This window comes from Rosa chinensis, chromosome 3 (assembly GCF_002994745.2).
Source record: "Rosa chinensis cultivar Old Blush chromosome 3, RchiOBHm-V2, whole genome shotgun sequence".
Taxonomy (NCBI): domain Eukaryota; kingdom Viridiplantae; phylum Streptophyta; class Magnoliopsida; order Rosales; family Rosaceae; genus Rosa; species Rosa chinensis.
The window spans coordinates 703,242-725,893 of record NC_037090.1 but is presented as its reverse complement, the minus strand read 5'-3'; the positions used below and the strand labels follow the sequence as shown (position 1 = coordinate 725,893).

General features: G+C 38.4%; 3 protein-coding genes and 1 non-coding gene across 5 annotated transcripts; all 4 read right to left on the bottom strand.

The window, feature by feature from the left end:
* Positions 1-808: 808 nt before the first annotated feature.
* LOC112191620 (putative F-box protein PP2-B12) lies at positions 809-21,820 on the bottom strand. Its single transcript, XM_024331004.2, has 4 exons — positions 21,805-21,820; positions 3,731-4,034; positions 1,673-1,791; positions 809-1,469 (listed from the first exon to the last, which is right to left on the bottom strand). Exons 2-4 carry the CDS (start codon positions 4,004-4,006, stop codon positions 1,019-1,021), a joined length of 846 nt encoding a protein of 281 aa, XP_024186772.1. The 5' UTR covers positions 4,007-4,034; positions 21,805-21,820; the 3' UTR covers positions 809-1,018.
* On the bottom strand, positions 8,428-10,930 carry LOC112192423 (putative F-box protein PP2-B12). Of its 2 annotated transcripts, XM_040516094.1 has the most exons (4): positions 10,562-10,930; positions 9,854-9,972; positions 9,264-9,755; positions 8,428-8,778 (listed from the first exon to the last, which is right to left on the bottom strand). In XM_040516094.1, exons 1-3 carry the CDS (start codon positions 10,862-10,864, stop codon positions 9,296-9,298), a joined length of 882 nt encoding a protein of 293 aa, XP_040372028.1. In that variant the 5' UTR covers positions 10,865-10,930; the 3' UTR covers positions 8,428-8,778; positions 9,264-9,295. The 2 variants fall into 2 exon arrangements, with proteins under 2 accessions (XP_040372028.1, XP_024187931.1); XM_024332163.2 differs by lacking the exon at positions 8,428-8,778 and having other exon boundaries at positions 9,181-9,755.
* LOC112195562 lies at positions 10,830-10,931 on the bottom strand. The gene has a single exon (XR_002934622.1). It is a non-coding gene; the product is annotated as a U6 spliceosomal RNA (small nuclear RNA).
* On the bottom strand, positions 19,340-21,878 carry LOC112194759 (putative F-box protein PP2-B12). The gene is made up of 4 exons (XM_040516408.1): positions 21,503-21,878; positions 20,872-21,014; positions 20,315-20,759; positions 19,340-19,486 (listed from the first exon to the last, which is right to left on the bottom strand). The coding sequence occupies exons 1-4, from the start codon at positions 21,707-21,709 to the stop codon at positions 19,340-19,342; spliced, it is 942 nt and encodes a 313-aa protein (XP_040372342.1). The 5' UTR covers positions 21,710-21,878.
* Between the last annotated feature and the right edge of the window lie 774 nt (positions 21,879-22,652).

The window sequence follows — 22,652 nt, the reverse complement described above, 5'->3', positions numbered from 1 at the left end:
GAACGGATAAGAAAATAGCATACCTTAATGAGAGGATGTTTACTCATGTCGAGATATAATAGGAATATAACATAATCTGATGATACACAAACATATTTATTAAAAAATTACAAATATATAGATCTGGGAAAGAAAGAAATATAGGATAATTAAGGCAATTAATCGTTTTAAATAATTAAGAGAAAAATCAAGGATTAAATTGATTGTATTAAATTCTAAATATTTAAATTCAAAAAATAGTCAACAGCTATATTTGAGGAATATTTTATTTATTCAATCAGAATGGCAAAAAAGTCAAACTAAAAAAAGTGAAAAATCTTAATTATAGATGTAAAACCTATAAGGAAGGTTCAATTATGTGAATTGGGTGTAGATTAAAAGAAAATATATGGATGAATTTTTCTTAATAGGAGCTTTATTTTTTGAGTTTTTGTCTAATTTTCTCTAAGAAGAATATCAATTTTAAGTTTTCAACCTTCAACAAGGCTAAGTGTAATTCACACGTGTGCACTTGTGCAGTGGCATCTTGGCATTTTAAAGAGAATATCTCGGTTATAGTGTGAAAATTGAAGTTGGTGTTTTTAGGATAATAGATGTTATTAACATATAGTCAACCGTGGATTAAAGCCCTAAGGCATAAGAAAATTAATGTGAAGCATCCCTTGGCAGACTCTTCAGAAGTAATTATGGCGGTAATCGAAGACAAATGATGCTCTAGTTACAAACTCAAGAAACTCTAATGGCTGCAATTACCACCAAAATTTCCACTCAATCACTGTTTGGGGATTTGACTTAGAAATCGAAAACATGAAAGCAATAACTGGGATTAAAAATTGAAAAGCATTATGGATACATGTAAGTCCGTTTTCTTGGCTTCATGATCAGAAGATTAAAGCAAGGGACATGATTCATTAACTAATGTCAACTGAAGAAATTCCAATGTAAAATGCAAACACTGAACAGAAAAGTAAAAAGAAAGTTTAGCAAAAATAAACATATTTAGTGATAGTACATTGATCTAGTTGCTTTTGGGTCTGACCTCAATCCCTTGCACAATGATGCCACACTTGCCGCTACTATTAATCTCACAACAAATCATCTCCAACTCCACATCTTCCTCACCATCACAGAAATACTCACCTAGCTCCATCTCCAACCAGCCATCCGCCCTTTTGTCTGGAAGTCGAGTCTCTTCACTAATTTCTCTTTCCGGCTGCGCCAGAAAGGCAGTGTACTTGAGCTCTCCTCCTTCAACCATTTCACTCAAACTCGGGCATTCGTAATCAAAGCCATAAGACCTTGCGGAAACGGCCACCGCCGTGGGATGGTTGTCAAACGTCCATGGGCGTTCATTAAACTTGTACACAAGATAAGCTTTATATAGAGTGGATGGAGAAAGCATGCGAGTAGCAATTCTCCCACGAATTTCAAACCAACCAACCACCCGAAGCTTAGCAACCTCCTCAAACCTGTTCAAGCTATTTCCACACTTCAGACACGTTCAAATTCTAATCTATAATCAAAGCACGTAACAAGAATATATATATATATATATATATATAGAGAGAGAGAGAGAGAGATACTACTACAATATGCAACTTTTCAATAGAAAAGTTACCCTTAAAGGCTTAAACCAATTTAACCATGTTTAGGATGAAAGAGTTTTACAGACCTGGACTCGGGCAGAGAAATCCATTCCCAATATCGAGGAGTATCACCCCAAGCAATCCGAAGTCCCTTTGAAGCTATCATATAACATTTCTTACCACTCCATTTGTCCAATGAAAAGCTCTACAGATGCAAATCAATGATAATTAACCATCAGAGCAAGCTAGCATTTTATAAGTGTATATCTAGCTAGCCTATGAGAATAATAAGGCTGAAAACCTAAACCAACAAGCCGGAGTCTAATTTCTAAGAAGGGCAATGATATAGGGCCTCAATGAGGCCTAAGATTTGTGGCCTCAAATCTTAGGTGTCATGCCATGTAAGTAAATAAAAATTTATTTTCAATTCCATATAATAAATCTTGCCACATCATACTATTTCAACACCAACTTTACCCTTTTACATTTCCTTTTAGATGTTAGGAGGTGAATAAATTACATTAATGAATTTAATTAGGTGAAAAAAAAAAATATCAGCTATTAATTATATATTAATTTAAGGGATATGTTTACAGATTCTTTGATCAATATTTTTCTTCATTTAATTAAAATTTTTCCTTTAATTTTTCTTCCCAAATGGCATTAATATAATAATATATTGAATTATGTGTCAAGAAATAGACGTTAACTTTTCTTTCCAAATATTGATTAATTTCATCCACAAAAATATAGCATTAGTAAATTGAATTTGGGAAATACTTATGTCTAAATTAAGAGGTAAGAAAAAATTACACGTTAGCAACCATTAATTAACATCTACAATCTAAATATAAGGGAAAGACAAACAAAAATAATAAATTCAGATCTAACTTTTAAACCCTAGCTACATAAAGAGAAAACAATGAACAAAAGAAAAAATACAATTATATGAATATGTATTTTTCACATTATATTTTCAAAATTTGCAGAAACCCAACAAAGGTTGAATTCATATACATGTTTATACGAATCTGTTAATCGAATGTACGTGCAAATCTATTGATTAAATTTCATGAAATTTTTTCTACTCTTGATTGAAGAAAAAAAAATTGTTATTTAAATCTAAGCATGAGTGTAATGAAAAAGAAATGAAAGAAAGCCAAAATAATTTTTGAGATGGAAAATCAAAATAATTTAGAGTCATTAGATTTTGGAAGGATAAGATGGTCTTTTCTCAAGAATTACGTGGCATGATTTGACAAATAAATGATTTGTATAGATGACATGGCATGACACATAAGATTGAGGCCACAAATCTTAGGCCTCATTGAGGCCACAAATCATTTTCCTTTCTAAGAACTTCTAATTAATGATCAGTATTTTTCGTGCACTTGCAATTATAGCAGCGATTACATGCAACTTAGTCCATATCTAAAGCTAGCTAGTAACGTTTTTTTATTACATCACATCACATATAGGGCTACCTGCACACCACCATAAAGGTATATACTAGCAAAAATTATGAAAAAAATAACAAATTGCTGCAGGGGATGAATGAAGGTAATACAAGGGCATGTTTATAAACCATTGTTCCTTTATTATATTTATGTCATTTAATATTATCTTATATGCCTGAATTCAATTAAATTTGCAAACTTTAGACTTTTTTTTTTTTTTTTTTTTGAAAGGGGTTTGGAACCCAGCAAAAACTTAGCCATAGTCTCATGTCCACTCAGGTCTAGCGGCCTTGGCCAAATTCATCCAATCACAGACAAACCATATCTAGGAAGAGCTTGATCGATGCTCAATGTAATGTTCCAAAACCAATATATGTCCTCGGAATTTAATGGTCCGTACAATCAATATCAATGTATAGTCTCAACTCTATTGTTTAACGTCATCGAACTCAATTAAATGTCAAGATTCTACCACGAATGTGTGATGCTCTGAATTATATCTAGCGGGAAAAAAAAATCTGAAACATTACATACTCTCCTTTGGAGCATGAAAGTGAAGTTCAAATATAGATGTGAATAAATAAATCAATGATTAAATATTCTTCAAAAAATTGAATTCATGTTCCTACTTCCTAGTTATAAGTAAGAAAATGAATTAAAAGAGAAGAAAATAAAATTTTCAATTACCATATTGCCCTCGTTGATCAGGACGGGATTGTCGCAGAGAGCCATGTAGAGGTCCTTCTTGGATCTGGAAGGGAAAGAGAGGGAATTTGGCTGGGATAGGATCGTTTGTGTCTCGGGCGGAATGAATTTATCCCAAACGGCGTCTGATTCTGCCGCCGACCTGATAATCTTAGAAAGCAAAGAGAGCCTGCATGCATCTGGAGGACTGGTCAACGATATCACGTTGGCTATGCATCCTTCCGGCAAAGCTTGCAAGTCCAGCTGCCTCTGCTGCATCTCCGTTGCAGGCGATTCCTCCTCCTCCGTCTAATTCTCTGCCTTATGTAATTTGGACACTCAAGAGTTTCACTCTTTTTCTGTATCTGGTTATCTGCTGTGCTGGATTGTAATGTAACGTAACGTTGCTTAAAGTAAGAGAATAGAACCTAGCGGTATAAGTATTGGACCATGATATTCATGCATGCTTCTAGGCTTAATTGGGCCATAATCTAGGGGATAGGCAGGAGATCGAAGAGCCTGCCTACCAGCAATGCAATTTTTTTGTTAAAAAAAAAAAAAAAAAAACCTTTTTTTATATGGGAGCTTCTTCATACCTCTTAAATTGGTATATTGACCTCCCTATTTTTTGATACTTTTTAAAATCCTATTTGCCCTAGTGAAAAAAAAAAAAAAAAAAAAAAATCCAACGAAACTAACTGATGAGAATGAAGATGAAGCAGTGGACATAGATGAAATGGTGGAGAGTTTTTATTGAGATTGAGGTGTTGACAAGGAACGGTGGTCGACGGGAGAGATGTAAGCTGTGGCGATTAGGGCTGTCAATTCCGACATGACCTGATAACACGACTCGAAACCCACACGAAATAAAGTGGGTTGAACCCGCACGATTAAAAAGCGGGTCAGCAGCGGGTCAACCCGCTAACACGAAGTGAACCCATATAACCCGATTATGCTATACTTCTTTTTGAAATTTTGGACGTTGGGAGTATTTGATCCTAGGATTGGACAATTTGAAATATTTTGCTTCATCATTATTGGATTTAATTATTTATGAATTATATATAATTATTTATATTCTTCGTCTTATGGAGTTTTTAGTGAATTTAATCAATTTATGCATTTTTTTAGTTAAATGGGTCACAATGTTAACCCTTAAATGAGTCATTTTGTCTAACATGACACGATATATTTATTAAATGGGTTAAGCGGGTTGGAAACAGGTAACCCGTTTAATAAATAGGTTGGGTTTGAGTTTAAATTTTCGACACGATTAATAAATGAGTTGGGTTTGGGTTTGTCTCTTGTGACACGATATATACCTTGACCCTACACGAACCCAACCCGACACGACCCATTGACAGCTCTAGTGGCGATAAAGGTGAGCAATGAGTTGAGGAGGTAAGGAACGTCGATTCAGACGTAGTCATTTGTTCTGTTGTAATTATTGTTGCAGTCAAGTTGCTTGGTGGTTCACATCATTTTTCTGCACTTGAGCGCTTCTACATACACCAACCGCGCTAATAACAATAACATCTTCATTTCACACACTAACTATTTAATTTCATCTTTGTTTGAATTAACCAATTAAATAGACCAAAAGACCAATCACTTGTAGATGACTAATTGACTTACAACCATGAATCATCTCTTGTTAAATTTTCAGTCAGTCCCCTCAGGTTTCAACCAAACATGATGATAGTGTGTACAAAATGAGAAAGATATATATATTTTCAATGGAAAGAAAGGGGATCAGACTTTGTTCCTTTAATGAAGGAGAAATTATATCTAGGCGGCCATGAGAAGGTGATAAGAGCAGCGCCATTTGTTCTTGACGGCATTAATTTGAACTCTTTGCTGGATGTGGAAAGGGCTTGTGCAAGTTGAAAAAAAGGTGTAGATAAAAAAGGTAGGGTGGGCAAAATTAGAAAATTTTGAGAAAAGCTTCCAACGGAGGTCTAAATAACAATTTCGGTGGTATGAATAGAAGCTCTAATTTTATATACGCATGGTCTAACAATATTCTAAAGACTACAAAGGAATAGGGATGGCAATGGGGCGGGTTGGGGATTAGAATCATAATTCCATCCCCAGGGTCATTTTCTACCCTCATCGCCGCCCCAAATCCCCAATAAAAATATATTGGGGATTCCCCGTCCCCATCCCCATTGGGGACTAAGCCTCTAAACCCGCCCCAAATCCCCAATAAGAATTTAATAAATAAAATAATTTTTTCTCATATTGCCTTCTTTAAAATCAAAATCTACAACAAATAAATTTAAAATATGATTAAATTCATAAATCATAATTTAGTGAATGCAAAAGTCAAAACATCATTAAAGTAAAAGTAGTAAATGTATATATTTGTGATTTATATTATAAAAATAAATTAAAATATATATAAGTTAAAATATGTATATATTATTGGGGCATGTTTGGGGATGAGGATCACAATATCATCCCCGCCCCATCCCCAATCTTAGATAGTGGGGATTGGGGGTCCCCATCCCCATTCCCCATTTGTCCCCGAATTCTCCCCCTATTAAGGGCGGGTATCCAATGGAGCTCCGCCCCGCTGAGTATTTTTGTCATCCCTACAAAGGAAGAAGCTAAATAAAATCCCACTTCGGCACCATCACCACCGTGTGCCAAACATGAACCTTGTATAAAACTGACTTCATGGAATATATGTTTGAAGGAAAACTGATGTGAAAGCGTTTTGGATCCTGAAAATATCTTTAACGTACAATAGACAATAGCTTTGAGCCTCTAAGGAATGCCATAAAGGCCATTGATGCAACCTTCTGATTCAGTATGGAGAAGGTCTACCATTCTTGCTTCAATTAGACTTTTCCTTAGTGGCTTAATGCAATGCCTTGGGGCTTCGACAACAAGCACAATCAGGCGAAACCAGAATTAAGTACTAGGAGGTGCATGCTTTCCTGTACTTTGTATTACATAGCGGAAACACAATATTATTAAGAAATATTCAGACAAGAGTTCTAGTGCTTGATCGAGGGTACTGTTGTAATCGAGTACTGATAGTTAACTTATTAAACTAAGATGGGCTAATTTATGTTTAGTCCTTGTAGTATGTCTTCATCATCGTTTCAGTACATGACTTTCTAATTACGTACTTCACTCACATTCACATTTTAATTAAAAACCGATTGACAAAACTTGGGGATGAAATTAAGAATATAAGAAACCTGGTGTTAGGCAGAGTAATCCATTGCCAATAGAGAGGAGTATCACCCCAAGCAATCCGAAGGCGCTTTGCAGCTATCATGTAACATTTCTTTCCAGAGAAAAGCTCAACATGATGTGCATTAATTAATGACAGTCACCGGATTGAGCCATCGCATATGCATTGTTGCAATTGTAACAATCATTAGAACTTGGTCAATACCTAAAGCTAACTAGCACCATTTTTGTTACTAGTAATGTGACTAGGCGTTCACAATATGACAATATATAGAAATGCACAGATAAAACTCTGAAATTTTTGGTTCTCCTAGCAGGCTAACCTACAATTGTACAATCTATAACAAGAGATCAAGACCATATATGAAACTATAGATGCAATATTATATTCGCAATCCCAAACGTTCCCAAATTTCTAATAATTTAAGAGTCAATGTCATTCATATCAAGCAACCAAAGGATCGATACACCCATTCAATTTAAGATTCTCGTTGCATCCAACATTAATGTTGACAACAGAATAGAATTTTTTTTTCATTCATTACCATTCCTAAACAAGTTAAACATGGTGTACAATGTGCGGAGGAATCAAAGAAACTCTCATACAGAAACAAATACTCTTCAAAGTAAGAAATTGATTTTGATAGGCAAGGAGAGGGTAGTGAGCTTAAATTACCATAGTGCCATCGTCGATGAGGACGGGGCTGTGGCTGAGAGACATGTAGAGCTCTTTCTTGGATTTGGCAGCGGAGGCAGTGGCAGAGTGGGATAGGATCTCATGGGTCTCAGGGGGCAGGAACTTGTCCCAAACGGCGTCGGATTCTGCTGCCAATCTGATAACCCAAGAAAGCACCGATAGCCTGCACGCATCTGGAGGACTGGTCAATGAGATCACATTGGCAATGCATCCTTCCGGCAACGCTTGCAAGTCTAGATGCTGCATCATAGTCGCAGCTGATTCCTCCTCCTATTCATGCTTATTCATGCTTTTTTTTATTTTTTTTTATCAGATCGTCTTTTTGTGTGTGTGAAAGGGATCGTATTCACTCATGTTTGTTTCTCTCTTTTTCTGTTATTTTTTTAATTTTTTAATTTATAAAAATTGAAAATGCTTGCTTTTGATATTTATCAATCATTCCCATTTTAATATAAATAAATAAATTAATTAATTAATAATGCATGCTTTTAGAGTTTTTAGGTTTGGCCTTGCCTGAAAGTGAATTGTCATGACGTCTGGGGATCTAGTCTTCTAGTATGTATTGCGCAATGCGACAATGGGAAAGCAGAATACATACATTGTTGCATCTTACTATCCCGCATATCAAATTCATGATCAATTTTGTTGAGAATATATACATCTCACATGAGACATCGTCTGCGGGTTTATACGGATTTAGTCCATTCCATCAATTACCAATCTCATCAAAATCTGGATCTGGAATATGATGAAATAGGTCATTACTTATATCAAATGTAAGGATGAGTTCCGGCCTTATTTTACTGCAGCAAATGCCCACTAACAAAAAATTTCCTTGAAGTGCATCACAAAATTTTTTTAAAGAAAAAACCCTAGAATGCGCCACACGTGCCTAAGACTTCCTTGACTTCTTCTTGTGCTCGTTTAGTGGCGCGTCCTTGCGACATTGTCGTTGGACAATAGCAGCGGCTATCGGAGTGGTTGTGGTTTGACTGATGGATGCGTTTGGTTGATCTGGTTTGTGTCCCGGATACGTTCTGGTCGAGGTGGTGATTGATGGCGGTCGGATCAGGGTGAGTTTGTAGGTGCAGGGTGGTGCTACAGATCTTATTAGTACTGGGTGAGTTTGCAGGTGCAGGCACTTCGTGTTCTTCAAGGGAAACAAATAAAAACCAAAACTTTTTTTAGATTGTCAAATTCGATTACATGAAGGCTGAAAAGGCACTTGCACTCACCATTATTGACTATGATTGGTATCCACCCATAAATATGAAAGAATCAAGCTCCAAAAAATTCGTAAGGCATGTTAGCAGCATGGCATACATAACAAATTTATAATGCTCATTATAAACATGGACGAGGCATAATTACTTCATAAGGGTAGTTAGATTTTGCACTCTTCAAATGAAGTTTCTATTACATTTGAAAAGTTTTAGATTGACATTTATGAAGGTTCCCTCACTACAGGTAAGTTTGTGTTTTCGAACTTATTATTAGATACAAGAGAAATTCAAGTCTCAAGTAGCTTAGAACCAAGCAACGCGGTCAGAACAATGAAAATGACATGATTCATCATCCATGCCTCCAATTAATTCCGATGAAAAATAAAAGAAATATACAATAAGGCAAACTAACCAGAATTAACCGTTTATCGATGGTAGATCATTCTAGTTCCTATCGCATGGTCTGATCTCAATCCCTTGCACAATGATGCCACTCTTGCTGCTAATATCAATCTCACAACAAATCATCTCCAACTCTTCATCTTTTCCTCCTTCACAGAAAAATTCACCCAACTTCATCTCCAACCAGCCATCTGCCGTTTCCTTTGGAAACAGCAGATCATCAGCTTCATCCATTTCTCTTTCAGGATGCGCCAGAAAGGCAGTGTGCTTAAGGTCTCCTCCATCAACAATTTCTCTCAAACTAGGGCATTCATAATCAAAGCCATAAGGCCTTGTAGAAACCGCCACCACCACAGGAGAGTAATCAAATCCATAAGAGTGTGCATTGAACTTGTACACAAGATAAGCTTTATATAGAGTTGATGGGGAAAGCTTACGTGTAGCAATTCTCCCACGAATTTCAAACCAACCAACCCACTGAAGCTCAGCCACTTCCTCGAACCTGTTCAAGTTCACTTAATTATGTACTTCACTCACATTCACATTTTAATTAAAAACCGATTGACAAAACTTGGGGATGAAATTAAGAATATAAGAAACCTGGTGTTAGGCAGAGTAATCCATTGCCAATAGAGAGGAGTATCACCCCAAGCAATCCGAAGGCGCTTTGCAGCTATCATGTAACATTTCTTTCCAGTCCATTTTTCCAGAGAAAAGCTCTGCATGATGTGCATTAGTTAATGGCAGTTAGCGGATAGAGCTAGCATATAAGCATTGTTGCAATTGTAACAATCATTCGAACTTGGTCAATACCTAAAGCTAACTAGCACCATTTTTGTTACAAATAATGTTACTAAGCATTCACAATATATAGAAATGCACGGATAGAACTCTGAAATTTTAGGTTCCCCTATTAGGCTAACCTACAATCACCTGCACATGCACCATAATGTACAATCTATAAAAAGAGGTCAAGACTACCGGATGCAATATTATATCCGCAACCCCAAATGTTCCAAATTTCTGATAATTTATAAGTCAGAACCATTCATATCAAGCAACCAAAAGATCGATACACCCAATTAATTTAAGATTCTCGTTGCATCCAACATTAATGTTGAACAACATAGTAGAATTCTTTTTTGATTCATAACCATTCGTAAATAAGTTAAGTGTAAAATGTCCAGGGGAGGAATCAAAGCAACTCTTACAGAAACAAATATTCTTCAAAGTACGTTTCAAAAAAATAATCTTCAAAGTAAGAAATTGATTTTGATAGGCAAGGAGAGGGTAGTGATGTTAAATTACCATAGTGCCATCGTCAATGAGGACGGGGCTGTGGCTGAGAGCCATGTAGAGCTCTTTCTTGGATTTGGCAGCGGAGGCAGTGGCGGAATGGGATAGGATCTCATGGGTCTCAGGCGGAAGGAACTTGTCCCAAACGGCGTCGGATTCTGCTGCCAATCTGATAACCCTAGAAAGCACCGATAGCCTGCACGCATCTGGAGGACTGGTCAATGAGATCACATTGGCAATGCATCCTTCCGGCAACGCTTGCAAGTCTATATGATGCAGCATTGCAGCATCTTCCTCCTCATTTATGCGTGTCATCTTTATACAAGAGCCATGATAATCTTGTCTGTATCATTCCAATTTTTTGGGATATCTTCGAAGGGACACTTCCTCTTTTTTTCTGTTATTTATTAATTTTTTATAGGATCCGGATCTTGGGACACACGGTTTTACACAATTTTTTACACAATTTATAAGCCCTTAAAATTAAAACCATTCAATGGCTCGGATTAATTTTGTGAATGATGTCAGCATACCAGAAGATGATTGGACAAATGACGTGGTATCAAATTAATAAAAAAAATTAGATTAAATTTTTCTTTTTATAAGGAGCCATAAAATGAAAAAAAAAATGCAATTAGATGAAGAGAAGAACACGATTAGAAAAAAAGAGAGTAAAGGAACAATGAACAAACCTAGCATAACTTCATCGTCTTCTCCAAGGTCCAAGTATTGAAATCAAGATAACTTAATTCCCCAAGATATTACGGTATTCTATTGTAGAGGATCTGTCTTCTGTTTGGTGGGAATTTTTGCACTTTATTTCATGATTGTGATCATGATGGAGCAGGAGGATCGACTGGAGATTGAGCATTTGCATAGTCTCATTGGTTAATTAATTTCTCAATGAGTTTGGGATCTTCCCTTCCAAAAGATTTGAACCCAACTTCAGGTTTATGATGGATGCTAAGTTTCCAATGGAACATGAAATTTCACCGTGAAAGGCATTGGTAGAAAGAATTAAGGACTCAAGATGGTTCAAAACTTCAAACTGTACAACCACTTAGGTATTAGAAGATTAAGAAATTTCATGGAGATATCAATTTCCTTATGAGACATGATATTGTGCCAACTCCTGAAAATAGGACCTTGGAACTCGCAGCGCTTTGGATGAAGATAAACTATATTTCTAAGACTGAAAACCCACCTTGCCATCAAAGAATAAAACACGTTGTAAGAAAGATCGAGGATGGCAAGCGAAGTAAAATTGAGTTGAACATGTTTATCAATAGCAACCAATGATCAAATGCTTTTCTAAACGAAACATATAAACAAGAGAATTCCTCCTGGGTAATTAAGTTGTCTAGAGTTCAATACTTGGACCTTGGAGAAGACAATGGAGATAGAGCTAGGGTTCTTCATTGTTCCTCATACTTTTTTTCTAATTGTGTTCTTATGTTTGAGATGATTTTTTATTGTTCAATTTTATGGCTTGTTATAAAAAGAAAAGTTTAATCTAATCTTTTTGTTTTAATTAATTTGATGTCACGTCATTTGTCCAATCATCTTGTGGTATGTTGACATCATTTACAAATTTAATCTGTGCCATTGAATGCTTTTAATCTTAAAGGCTTAGAAGAACTGTAAAAAACTGTGTAAAATTATGTGTCCCAGGATCCCAACCCTTTTTTTTATATATTTTATTTATCAATCATGCTTCTGATATTTATAGCTCTATAATGTTTAGGTTCACCATTAGGGAGAACGAACATGTTCACCCTCATTGTTGATTAACATACTTTTACTTAATAAATTTATAATCCAACGGTCAATATTTTAAATTAGCTTTTAAAGATCACCTCTGTAAAAAATCAATCGAATCGGAATTTGTTTGATAATCTAATCGAATCAAACAAATGGATGGTTCTAACAACACTTACTACTATTATGATGAACTATCCATGTATTTCATAGAAATGAATAACTAAAAGATCTTCAATTTGATTGTTTTTTTTAAAGAGCTAATCTTTGTATTACATTATACAACCTGAATGGTTGGACTAAAAAATTAGAAAGTTATTATGTGTTAACTGACAATGGGGTGAATATGCACATTCATCCAAGAGATAAATCTAAGAATTGTCCTTTATAGCTAGTCGACTGTATTTTTAGGCTCGTCATGTGTCTATGTAATTTGGTCCAAGAGTAGAAGAACGTGAATTCGGCTTAAGGATGAATCGATATTATGCAGTTGACTTGCAACGCATGCAAGTCCACCATTCTTTTGAAAATTTCAATGTGTTGTTTTTGTCTAGGTCGTTAAGTATTGTAGGAAATAGATGAGAGATAAGCTTGTGTCTTAATTATTGACAAGAACATGAAGGTAACACAATGCCAATCAACCATGATAATCACTCTATCTATATCCATGATCTACTCCCTCTCGGGGTCTGATCTCAATACCTTGAACAAGGAGACCCCTCTTACTCATACCAGTCTCAATCTCATTGGTCTCATGCGGAAGGAACTTGTCCCAAACGGTGTCGGAGTCCGCCGCCGACTTGAAATCCCTCGAAATCAACGACAGCCTGCACGCGTCTCGAGGAGTCGTCAGCGAGATCACGTTGGCTACGCAGCCTTCCGGCGACGCCTGCAAGTCCATCACCACCGCCGCGTTCTGAAAGCTTCAAGATAAGCTTGAGAGAAAACCAGAGAAAAGAGAATAAACGAAAACTAGGCTTGTATATTATGAAGTTGACTTATTACAGAGAGGTTAGGTTTTGTATTTATAGTAAGCTAGCTGACCTACTTAATTAGCACGCTAACCATGCTAATTGACAAATCTATCTAACTAATCCATGTAACCATCAGCTATATGGCACGTGTCAGAACAACACACGTGAGGGGAAGAGTACACTTGAAAAGCATGAAGTAACAGAATTGATAAACTGGTATATATGTTAACACCCCTCCTCAGCTCGATGGGAGGGACCGAGCATCAAGCTGGTACACAGATAGTTGTGTTGTGGAGAGCAAAGGCCCTTGGTAAAGAGATCAGCAAGCTGGTCATGAGAGCAAACGAACCGAAGGCGGATGGAGCCATCACGAACCTTGTCCCTAATATTATAATGGACGTCAACTTCAACATGTTTGAGCTTGGAATTATGGACAGGGTTTGTGGCAATCGCCAAAGCAGAGATGTTGTCACAGTGAAGCGTTGGAGGAGAGGCACAAGGGAGATGCAAGTCAGCAAGGAGAAGTTTGAGCCACTGCAACTCAGATGTGGTGTCCGCCATGCTACGATACTCGGCCTCAGTGGAAGACCTGGAAACAGCGGTTTGCTTCTTGCTGCACCATGAAACTGGAGAGCCATGTAGTAAGATAACAAAGCCAGTGGTGGATTTGCGATCGTTAGGATCCCCAGCCCAATCCGCATCACTATAGGCTTGGAGAGTAAAATCGTGATCAGAAAAGACATGAAGGGAGAGATTGGTAAGAGAGGAACCCCTCCTGAAGGTGATGCCATAATCGGAGGTGCCTTTGACATATTTGAGGATACGTAGAGCAGCCTGAAAATGATGATCAGTTGGGCAATGCAGAAATTGGCACACAGAGTTTACACTATAGGCAATGTCTGGCCTGGTGAAGGTAAGATACTGCAAACATCCGACAAGACTCCGGAAGTGAGCTGCGTCACTGGGAGAGAGAGAGGTGCCACTGTCCTTTAGAAGTTTGAGACCAGATTGGCATGGAGTAATGTGGGAATGACAAGTATCCAAACCGGCTTTGTGAATAAGATCTGTTGCATACTTGTGTTGGGACACAAAAAGACCATGGGATAGATATTTGATTTCCAAGCCTAGAAAATAATGAAGTGGACCTAAGTCCTTCATGTCGAACTCATGCTGTAACGACGTTTTAATTTCAGCCAAGAGATGCTCACAATTGCCAGTAAGGATGATGTCGTCAACGTAGAGAAGTAGATAAGCTTTGGAAGAACCAGAGACAAGGGTAAAGAGTGAGGGATCTGCATGTGAAGATTTAAAACCAAGAGAGGGTAGAAAGGAGGTAAACCGTTCATTCCATGCCCGAGGGGCCTGCTTGAGACCATAGAGAGATTTGTGGAGCTTACAAACATGAGTGGGAAGCTGTGAGTCTTCAAATCCAGGGGGCTGGGCCATATACACCTCTTCATGAAGTAGACCATGCAAGAATGCATTTTTGACATCAAGTTGGTGTAACTTCCAACCATAAAAGGCCGCAATACTCAACATCAAACGAACAGTAGTGTGGCGAACCACGGGTGAGTAAGTTTCGTCATAATCAATACCATATTCTTGACTGAAACCGCGAGCAACCAGCCGAGCCTTATGATACTAGATTCTTATCTAGAACCATCTGCATTTTTCTTCAGTTTAAAAATCCACTTACAAGATACTAGATTCTTATCTGGAGGAAGGGGAACTAATGTCCATGTATTTTGATTAATTAAGGCATCATATTCTTCTTGCATGGAGGACTTCCAGGCTGGGATTTTGAGAGCAGTTTTGTGAGAATGGGGTTCAGAGAGTGTAGGGTCCGAACAAGCAGAAGAGAGAGAGGATAAAAAGGCCTTTTTCTTAATAATTCCTCGTTTGCTTCGGGTGAGCATGTGATGGTTATTCATAGTAGAATCAGTCAACCCCTCCACATGATGTAGAACATTGGAACTAGATATGTGACTAGTAGGTCGGGTGGGAGCACATGCTAATTCAATAGAGACACCAATTCCAGGTTGGGAACGGATGTCAACTGAGCCGTCAATTTCATCAAAGTGTATAACTGTGTGTGTATCTGATGCACTAGATGGAGAGTTGATTGAGGGAGTGGACATGAGAGCAGTAGGTGCATGTGCAGGAATAGTAGAGGGAATACTCATAGTAGGAGCAGTAGGTGTAGAGGGAGAACTTGTAGGTGCATGTGCAGGAATAGTAGCGGAAGAGTGCGTTGTGGAAGCAGTCATAACATCAATAGCTGCATGTGTAGGCAAAGTAGCATTAGTACATATAGTAGAGGAGGTAAGAGGTGGACCTGACGCAGGAACAGTAGGAACATTGGTAGTAGAGTGGAGAACAGGTGCTGGGATGGTAGACTGAGTGGGGGACTGAGTAAATGAAGAGCAGGGCTGTACACTAGGTTGTTGCAACGGTAACCCATGAGATAACTGAGAGCCAGCATAAGGAAAAGACGTTTCATCGAAAAAGACATGTCTTGATATAATACACTTCCTTGTGATCCAATCGTAGCAAATGTAACCCTTGTACCCAGATGCAAAACCAATGAACACACATTTTGTAGTTTTGGGTTGGAGCTTGTCAGTCCTATAGGGTGTCATGAGAGGATAGCACGCACATCCAAATACCCTTAACAATTCAACTGAGGGAATCCTATTGTACAACTTTTCAAATGGAGAAAGCATCCCTAGGACAGTGGTCGGCATCCTGTTAATAAGATATGTAGCAAGAGCACATGCGTGATACCAGAAAGGAGAAGGAAGAGAGGCAGTTTGCAAGAGAGTTACAGCTGTTTCTCGAATATGCCTATTCTTTCTTTCTGATATACCATTCTGCTCGGGTGTATAAGGACATGAGACCTGATGAAGTATCCCATTAGCATTCAGAAAAGCTTTAAACACTGAGCTAGTGTATTCACCTCCGCCATCACTGTGCAATGTTTTAATGGTTTTGGAGAATTGAGTTTGAACAAAGGCACAGAGAGACTTGAAATGAGGGAATACTTCAGTTTTATTTTTCATTGGAAACATCCAAGTATATCTAGTACAATCATCGATGAAAATTACAAAATACTTAAAGCCATCTAAGGACAAATGAGGAGCAGGGCCCCAAACATCTGAATGTACTAAATCAAAAGGTGCTTCACTTCTGGTTTGAGACGCTGGAAACGGTAGCTTGTGAAGTTTACCAAGCAAGCAGGCTTCACAGAGTGTAGGGTCACCAGTAGAATCATCAGGAAGCTTACACTTATTCAACATACTTTTGACTATGTCACTAGTAGGATGGCCTAACCTTTGATGCCAAAGAAAATGTTTAATATTCTTTATTGTCTTCCCAACATATGCAGCCTTGGAAGAAGAACTAGGACCAGAAGAAGATGATATAGAACCCAGCTTGAGAGGTAGATCAAATGGTATGGGGTACAGCCCTTGGTTACTCAGTCCCTGATAAAGAATTTTTCCCAGCACCTTGTCCTGTATCACACACATAAACTCATCAAACCAAACTGAACAGTTGTTCTGTTTGCACAGTTGATAGATGGATAATATATGGGCAGCCAATTCAGGTATAATAAGAACATTATCCAGCTTGAGTAAACCAAGAATAGTATTACCAATATGAGTAATATTGAGTTGTTTACCATTACCAACTTGAACTGTATCAGAGGCATTATAAGGTGCAACATTGTTAAGCAATTGAACTTCACTAGTCATGTGATTGGTGGCCCTGGAGTCGGCAAGCCAAAATTGAGGTGTGGCTGAAGAGGATGCAAGCATGGCAGATGGATGAAGTGGAGGTGATTGTTGTTGGTGACTAGGAAATCCAATAATATGATAGCACCTATCAGCAGTATGATTCTTCTTCTTGCAATACTGACATTCCACACCTGCAACGGAGTTGGTAACAAATGGAGGCTGCACAAAAGGTTGATACTGAGACAAAGTCCGACAAGTCCTGGCACCATGACCAGGTTTGCCACACAGTTGACAAGAAAAGGTGTTTCCAGACTGTGAAGCAAAGGTTGAAGCATCTGTAAAACCAGTCGGATTGTAGTTGCCACCTATAAAGCCCCTACCAGCGGTAGGAAAACCTCTGCCAGACCCACCAAGTCTCCCCCTCCCTCTACCAGCAAAGAAACCGGTCATGCCAAGATTGGGATCAAGTATAGGAAATGGAGTGAAGGGGGAGTATCCATAGGGCACAGGTGAAATGGGAACATAAGAGGGCTGTGACACCGGGGAAAGAGTTGTGCTAGTAGTATGTGAAGGAGAGGGACCAAATCCAGGAGGAACTAGAGGGGACACAGTGGGTGTGGAGACAGGAGCAGATGGGACCGGAGGAGTGGTGGGTGTAGAAGACTGTGAGAAGGAAGGAGAACCCTGTGCAACCATTGCAGTGAGAGAGACAGCCTGAGTCTCATTCTCAATGTCAACCTCAGCAGCCTTGAGTAAAGTTTTTAGCTCTCCCATAGAGCAACTAACAAATTGAGCCCGGATGACAGTTTTAATGGCAGCAAATTCAGACGGTAAGCCTCGCAAGACAGTAACCACAATATCTTCATCATCAAGAAAGACTCCAACAGTTTCAAGGGCATCTCGAGCCGACTTGATCTTGTCCAGATAAGTCTCAATATTGTCAGACCCTTTCTTAAGACCTTGAAGAGTAGACTTAAGCTGCAAAATGTTCTGCCTATTTGGGGCAGCAAACTTGAGACGAAGATTGGACCACATCTCAGAAGCAGATCGACTACCCACAGCACAAGACATAGCAATTGGACTCAAAGTTTGGCCTAGCATATTAACGATGCTCTGATCCTGTGTTTTCCACGCAACATACTCATTGGTCACAGACTTAGTACCATCAGAGGCAATAGCATACTGTGGTGGACATGGTGTGGATCCATCCACGAAACCAAAGAGGTTCTGACCTCTCAAGAACGATTCAAGACGAAAGAGCCATGTAGGATAATTCGATTCATCTAACAGAATGTTAGGGAGAAACACAGTGGTTTGAGTAATAGCCATAGGGAAATAATGTGAGATATCAACTAGCAAAGCACAGAGAGTAGATGAAACGCCCAAAAAAAAAAAACTAGGGTTCCAAGTTCACAAAATTAAGTAGCAATAACCAAATCTGAATAGTATTGATGATATAAACTGAAAGAAGAACTAGAATCACAGCGTCAATTATGAAGAACAGGCTCTAAATCCCAAAGATCTAGGGTTTCAACTTGGAACAAGGAACAATAACCAGATCTGAACCACTATGATAAGAAACCAAAGCTTCGATGATGAAGAACAACCACTAAATCAACAATCGAACGCGAAGAGTGAAACGAAACCAGTAGGAAGACCAAACTTAGCTGAAATTGACGAAGGAAGGAACACCGGAACGACGATCGGACGCCGGAACTACGATCGGAACAGCGACGAGGCTCCACAGTGACCGGCCATGGCTCTTGATACCATGAAAGCTTCAAGATAAGCTTGAGAGAAAACCAGAGAAAAGAGAATAAACGAAAACTAGGCTTGTATATTATGAAGTTGACTTATTACAGAGAGGTTAGGTTTTGTATTTATAGTAAGCTAGCTGACCTACTTAATTAGCACGCTAACCATGCTAATTGACAAATCTATCTAACTAATCCATGTAACCATCAGCTATATGGCACGTGTCAGAACAACACACGTGAGGGGAAGAGTACACTTGAAAAGCATGAAGTAACAGAATTGATAAACTGGTATATATGTTAACACGTTCTCCATTTTTGTTTTCCTGGTCAGTTTTGTTTTGATTTTCACTGTCTTTCTTTGTTTGTGAGGACGGTAGTCGATAGGTGATGAACTCTGTTTCTGCCTACGCTATTATAAATAGCGAATTCTTTAGCTGTTAAGTCATAGAACTTTTGGACTCTCCCCATTTTTTCTTGCTCCCCACGTTTTGTTATTTGAGTCTCCGGGTTTACTACAACCTCTATTTCCCATACTGGCCAGCAATCTTCGGTCACATTAGCAGTTATTCAGCCAGTATCCTGGCCGAGGTCATCGAGAGTATCCCAATTAAACCAAACTAATCCATTGCCGCAGGCGCACAAGCCTGAAGGCCTCTCAAACCTGGTGGCCACAAATTGGTGGTAGTCAGACTCGGACGCCATAGGAATTCCACTCTAAACCACTTGACCAACCTTACCATACCAGGTGTTTAAGAGGTTTTTAGTTTGTAGTTGTTGTATTTGATCGTTGGAAAAAAGAAAACTACCGATTTCTGATATGTAAATCTTCGATTTTTGACACAATGAACTCATAAAACTGTAACAAGAGACATACTGAAATTTGAATTCTTTTCATTGGATTGTGCCATTGTGGTATTTTTGTCAGCATCTTGTGGATTGCTCGATTTTCAATGTGTTAAAAATCAAAAGTACTCTCTCAAATCTGGCTCCAATCTTATATCTTCATGACTGTTTTATACACTTATAATAGTTTCTTAGAAATGTCTACAGACTGAACCATTTCCGAATAATTTGTCATCAACACACGACACGAAAATTTTCATGGTCATATATGTTCTTTGAATAAAATAACTTAATTCATATATAAAACATCTAAAATGTCATTTATATAAACTTGATGAAAGTTGTTGATTGAATGTTGTTATTGTTGAAATTGTTCGTGACAGCATCAATCTCCTTCTCATCCATAATGCTTCTATCCTTGAGAAGATTACGCTTGACAAGGATGCAAGTAGCAGAAGCGAAATTGGATTATAAATTATCAAGCGAAGAAATAAAACAAAGCAAATCGATAGGATTTCCTTGGATTATAAGCCACTAGAAAATGTGGTTCATATGAGAGGAAGTACTCTTCCTAATAACCGCCATCAACCGTGGAGGCTTGAAACTAATTAAAAAAAGGCACCTATACTACGGGTGGCAAATCACCATGATCCTGATCAACAACTATATCCATATTAGCTAGATCCTTTTTGGTCTAACCTCAATCCCTTGAACAAGGAGACCACTCTTACCCATACTAGTCTCACAACAAATCATTTCCAACTTCACGTCTTCGTCTCCTTGACAGTGAAACTCACCCAGCTCCATCTCCAGCCACCCATCCGCCCTGCTTTCATTTGGAAATCTAACTTCATTGATTTCATGATGTCTTGCGAGATGTCCTTGTATTTTTCTTTGGGGCACCAGAATCGCAGTGTGCTTAATACCTGTAGTTATTTCCTTCAAACCAGGGCATTCATAATCAAATCCATAAGCTCTTGCACCAACTTTGACCACGGCAGGCCAGTCTAGTCCATAAGTGCGTTTAGTTAACTTGTACACCAGATAAGCTTTATACGTTGTGGATGGGGACAGCATGTGTGTTTCAATTCTCCCACGGATTTCAAGCCAGCATACAAAATGAAGCTTGGCCGCCTCCTTAAACCTATTGATCGAATTCGACGATGTACATCATTATTGTATAGAACAGTTAATATTCGTATATGCTGCCTAACAACTATAGTAATTGAGCTAGCCTGATTAATAACTACAAGTACGGATGGTGAAAAAAATGTACCGACCTGGACTCAAGCAGAGATTTCCGTGTCCAATAATTAGGAGTATCACCCCATGCAATCCGAAGGCGCTTTGCAGCTATCATATAGCACTTCTTCCCACTCCATTTGTCCAGTGAAAAGCTCTATATATATGATGAAAATTAATTACAATCGGTCACCAGGCTCATTAAGCATACATGCATATTTAACAACTGCAATAACAAGACTAGCTAGCTAGCTAACAGTCTAAAACAACAGAATCCTGAATATCCAAACTGATCATATTTGATGCATTCTAGCAAATCTAAGCAATCACTACAACGTGGTCAATACTCAAAATAGCAATGTACAAGATAGAACCTGATAATCTAATTAGGTTCCCCTATCAGCTAAAAATTACACGCAAATTATAACTCGCTTATCCTTCAAATTAGTTAGAATCCATAACAATGAGATTTCAAGGATGAACAATTCAAATGAGACCTCGATGAGTTATAGCAAAACGAATTATTATCATTTTGTGAATTTCAACACAAGACCAAAAAAATAATAATGTACGAGGGTCGAAGATATTCTTCGATTCAACAAAATTACCAAGTCCAAAGAGTGGGTGAATGGACTTTTTAATTACCATATTGCCCTCGTCGATGAGGACGGGGTTGTCGCAGAGAGCCATGTAGAGCTCCTCTGATTTGGGAGGGGTAGAGGAGAGGGAATTGGACTGGGAAAGGATCGTGTATGTCACAGGCGGAATGAACTTGTCCCAAACGGCGTCGGATTCAGCGGCCGACCTGATGCAAGGAGACCCTGCAAGGAGACCCTGCAATCCTGCATGCATCTGGAGGACTGGTCAACGAGATCAGGTTGGCAATGCAACCTTCCGGCAAAGCTTGTAAGTCCAGCTGCGGCTGCTGCATCTCCGTCGCAGGTGATTCCTCCTCCTCCTCCTCTTCCTCTGAGTTCTCCGCCGGGTCTCACTGTCTTCTCTGTGTGCTGTGCTGGATTGTAATTAGAGAAATGATTAATATACATTGGAGTGATTGGACGGTTTGGGTTGTAGTTAATAGTTATCCACGCATGCATGCTTTTAGTCTTAATTGGGCTTATGGCTTGTGATAAGCCCATATTCCATAACATAGGCATGAGAGAAACCCTTGTTATGTATAAAACACAGTATTCAAGATTGAGAGATTATGGGTCAAGATTGAGAGATGCATGGCTTTGTTAAAAGCCTAAAGCAATAGATATCTGTGTTTCCATTATTCTTAAAAACAAACATTCATGTTCTAACCGAAAAGATCTTCTTTGCCATTCTTTTCCTTTTTTAAGGGGGAGGAGTGAGCAAAGTTGAGAAGAGACTAATGCAATGTCCCAAGCTAGCTAAAAAGACGAAGCATGACATGTGATTTCAAAAGGCAAAGCATGGTGCTTCAATTATCGGAATAATGCTATATTAAAAAAAAAATTAAATACAGGCATAAACCCTAGTAACACAATCCAAAAGCTTTGTTAGAAGCCTAAAGCAATTACAAAGCTAGACGACGATAGCTAGAGAAGTACATAGAAGGTAGCAATAAGGGGTAAGCCAAACAAGAAAACAAGGTTAATGTGCAGCTGAAGATTTAAGCTTCATGAAATATCAGGAGAAGCAACTGTGAGGATTCTAAGCAAGCCATTCAAATTTGGAAGGAAAATGATACAGAACTTGTTTAATTAGTTGGCTGGGCTCCAGCCGATACACCGTCGTCTGCATGCTAAAAGCATATCCAGCAACAACTTCA

Bases quoted from the DNA above. Each gene is read 5' to 3' on its own strand.
- LOC112191620 (XM_024331004.2), bottom strand. From the start codon at position 4,006: ATGCAGCAGAGGCAGCTGGACTTGCAAGCTTTGCCGGAAGGATGCATA. The intron at 1,792-3,730 runs GTAATTGAAAAT...TTGCATCTGTAG, and splicing joins TGATCAACGAGGGCAATATG to AGCTTTTCATTGGACAAATG. The intron at 1,470-1,672 runs GTCTGTAAAACT...TAGCTTGAACAG, and splicing joins ATTTCTCTGCCCGAGTCCAG to GTTTGAGGAGGTTGCTAAGC.
- LOC112194759 (XM_040516408.1), bottom strand. From the start codon at position 21,709: ATGCATGCAGGATTGCAGGGTCTCCTTGCAGGGTCTCCTTGCATCAGG. The intron at 21,015-21,502 runs GTAATTAAAAAG...TCATATATATAG, and splicing joins TCATCGACGAGGGCAATATG to AGCTTTTCACTGGACAAATG. The intron at 19,487-20,314 runs GTTAGACCAAAA...CAAGTGGTTTAG, and splicing joins TCCTTGTTCAAGGGATTGAG to AGTGGAATTCCTATGGCGTC.
- LOC112192423 (XM_040516094.1), bottom strand. From the start codon at position 10,864: ATGACACGCATAAATGAGGAGGAAGATGCTGCAATGCTGCATCATATA. The intron at 9,973-10,561 runs GTAATTTAACAT...CACATCATGCAG, and splicing joins TCATTGACGATGGCACTATG to AGCTTTTCTCTGGAAAAATG. The intron at 9,756-9,853 runs GTTTCTTATATT...GAACTTGAACAG, and splicing joins ATTACTCTGCCTAACACCAG to GTTCGAGGAAGTGGCTGAGC.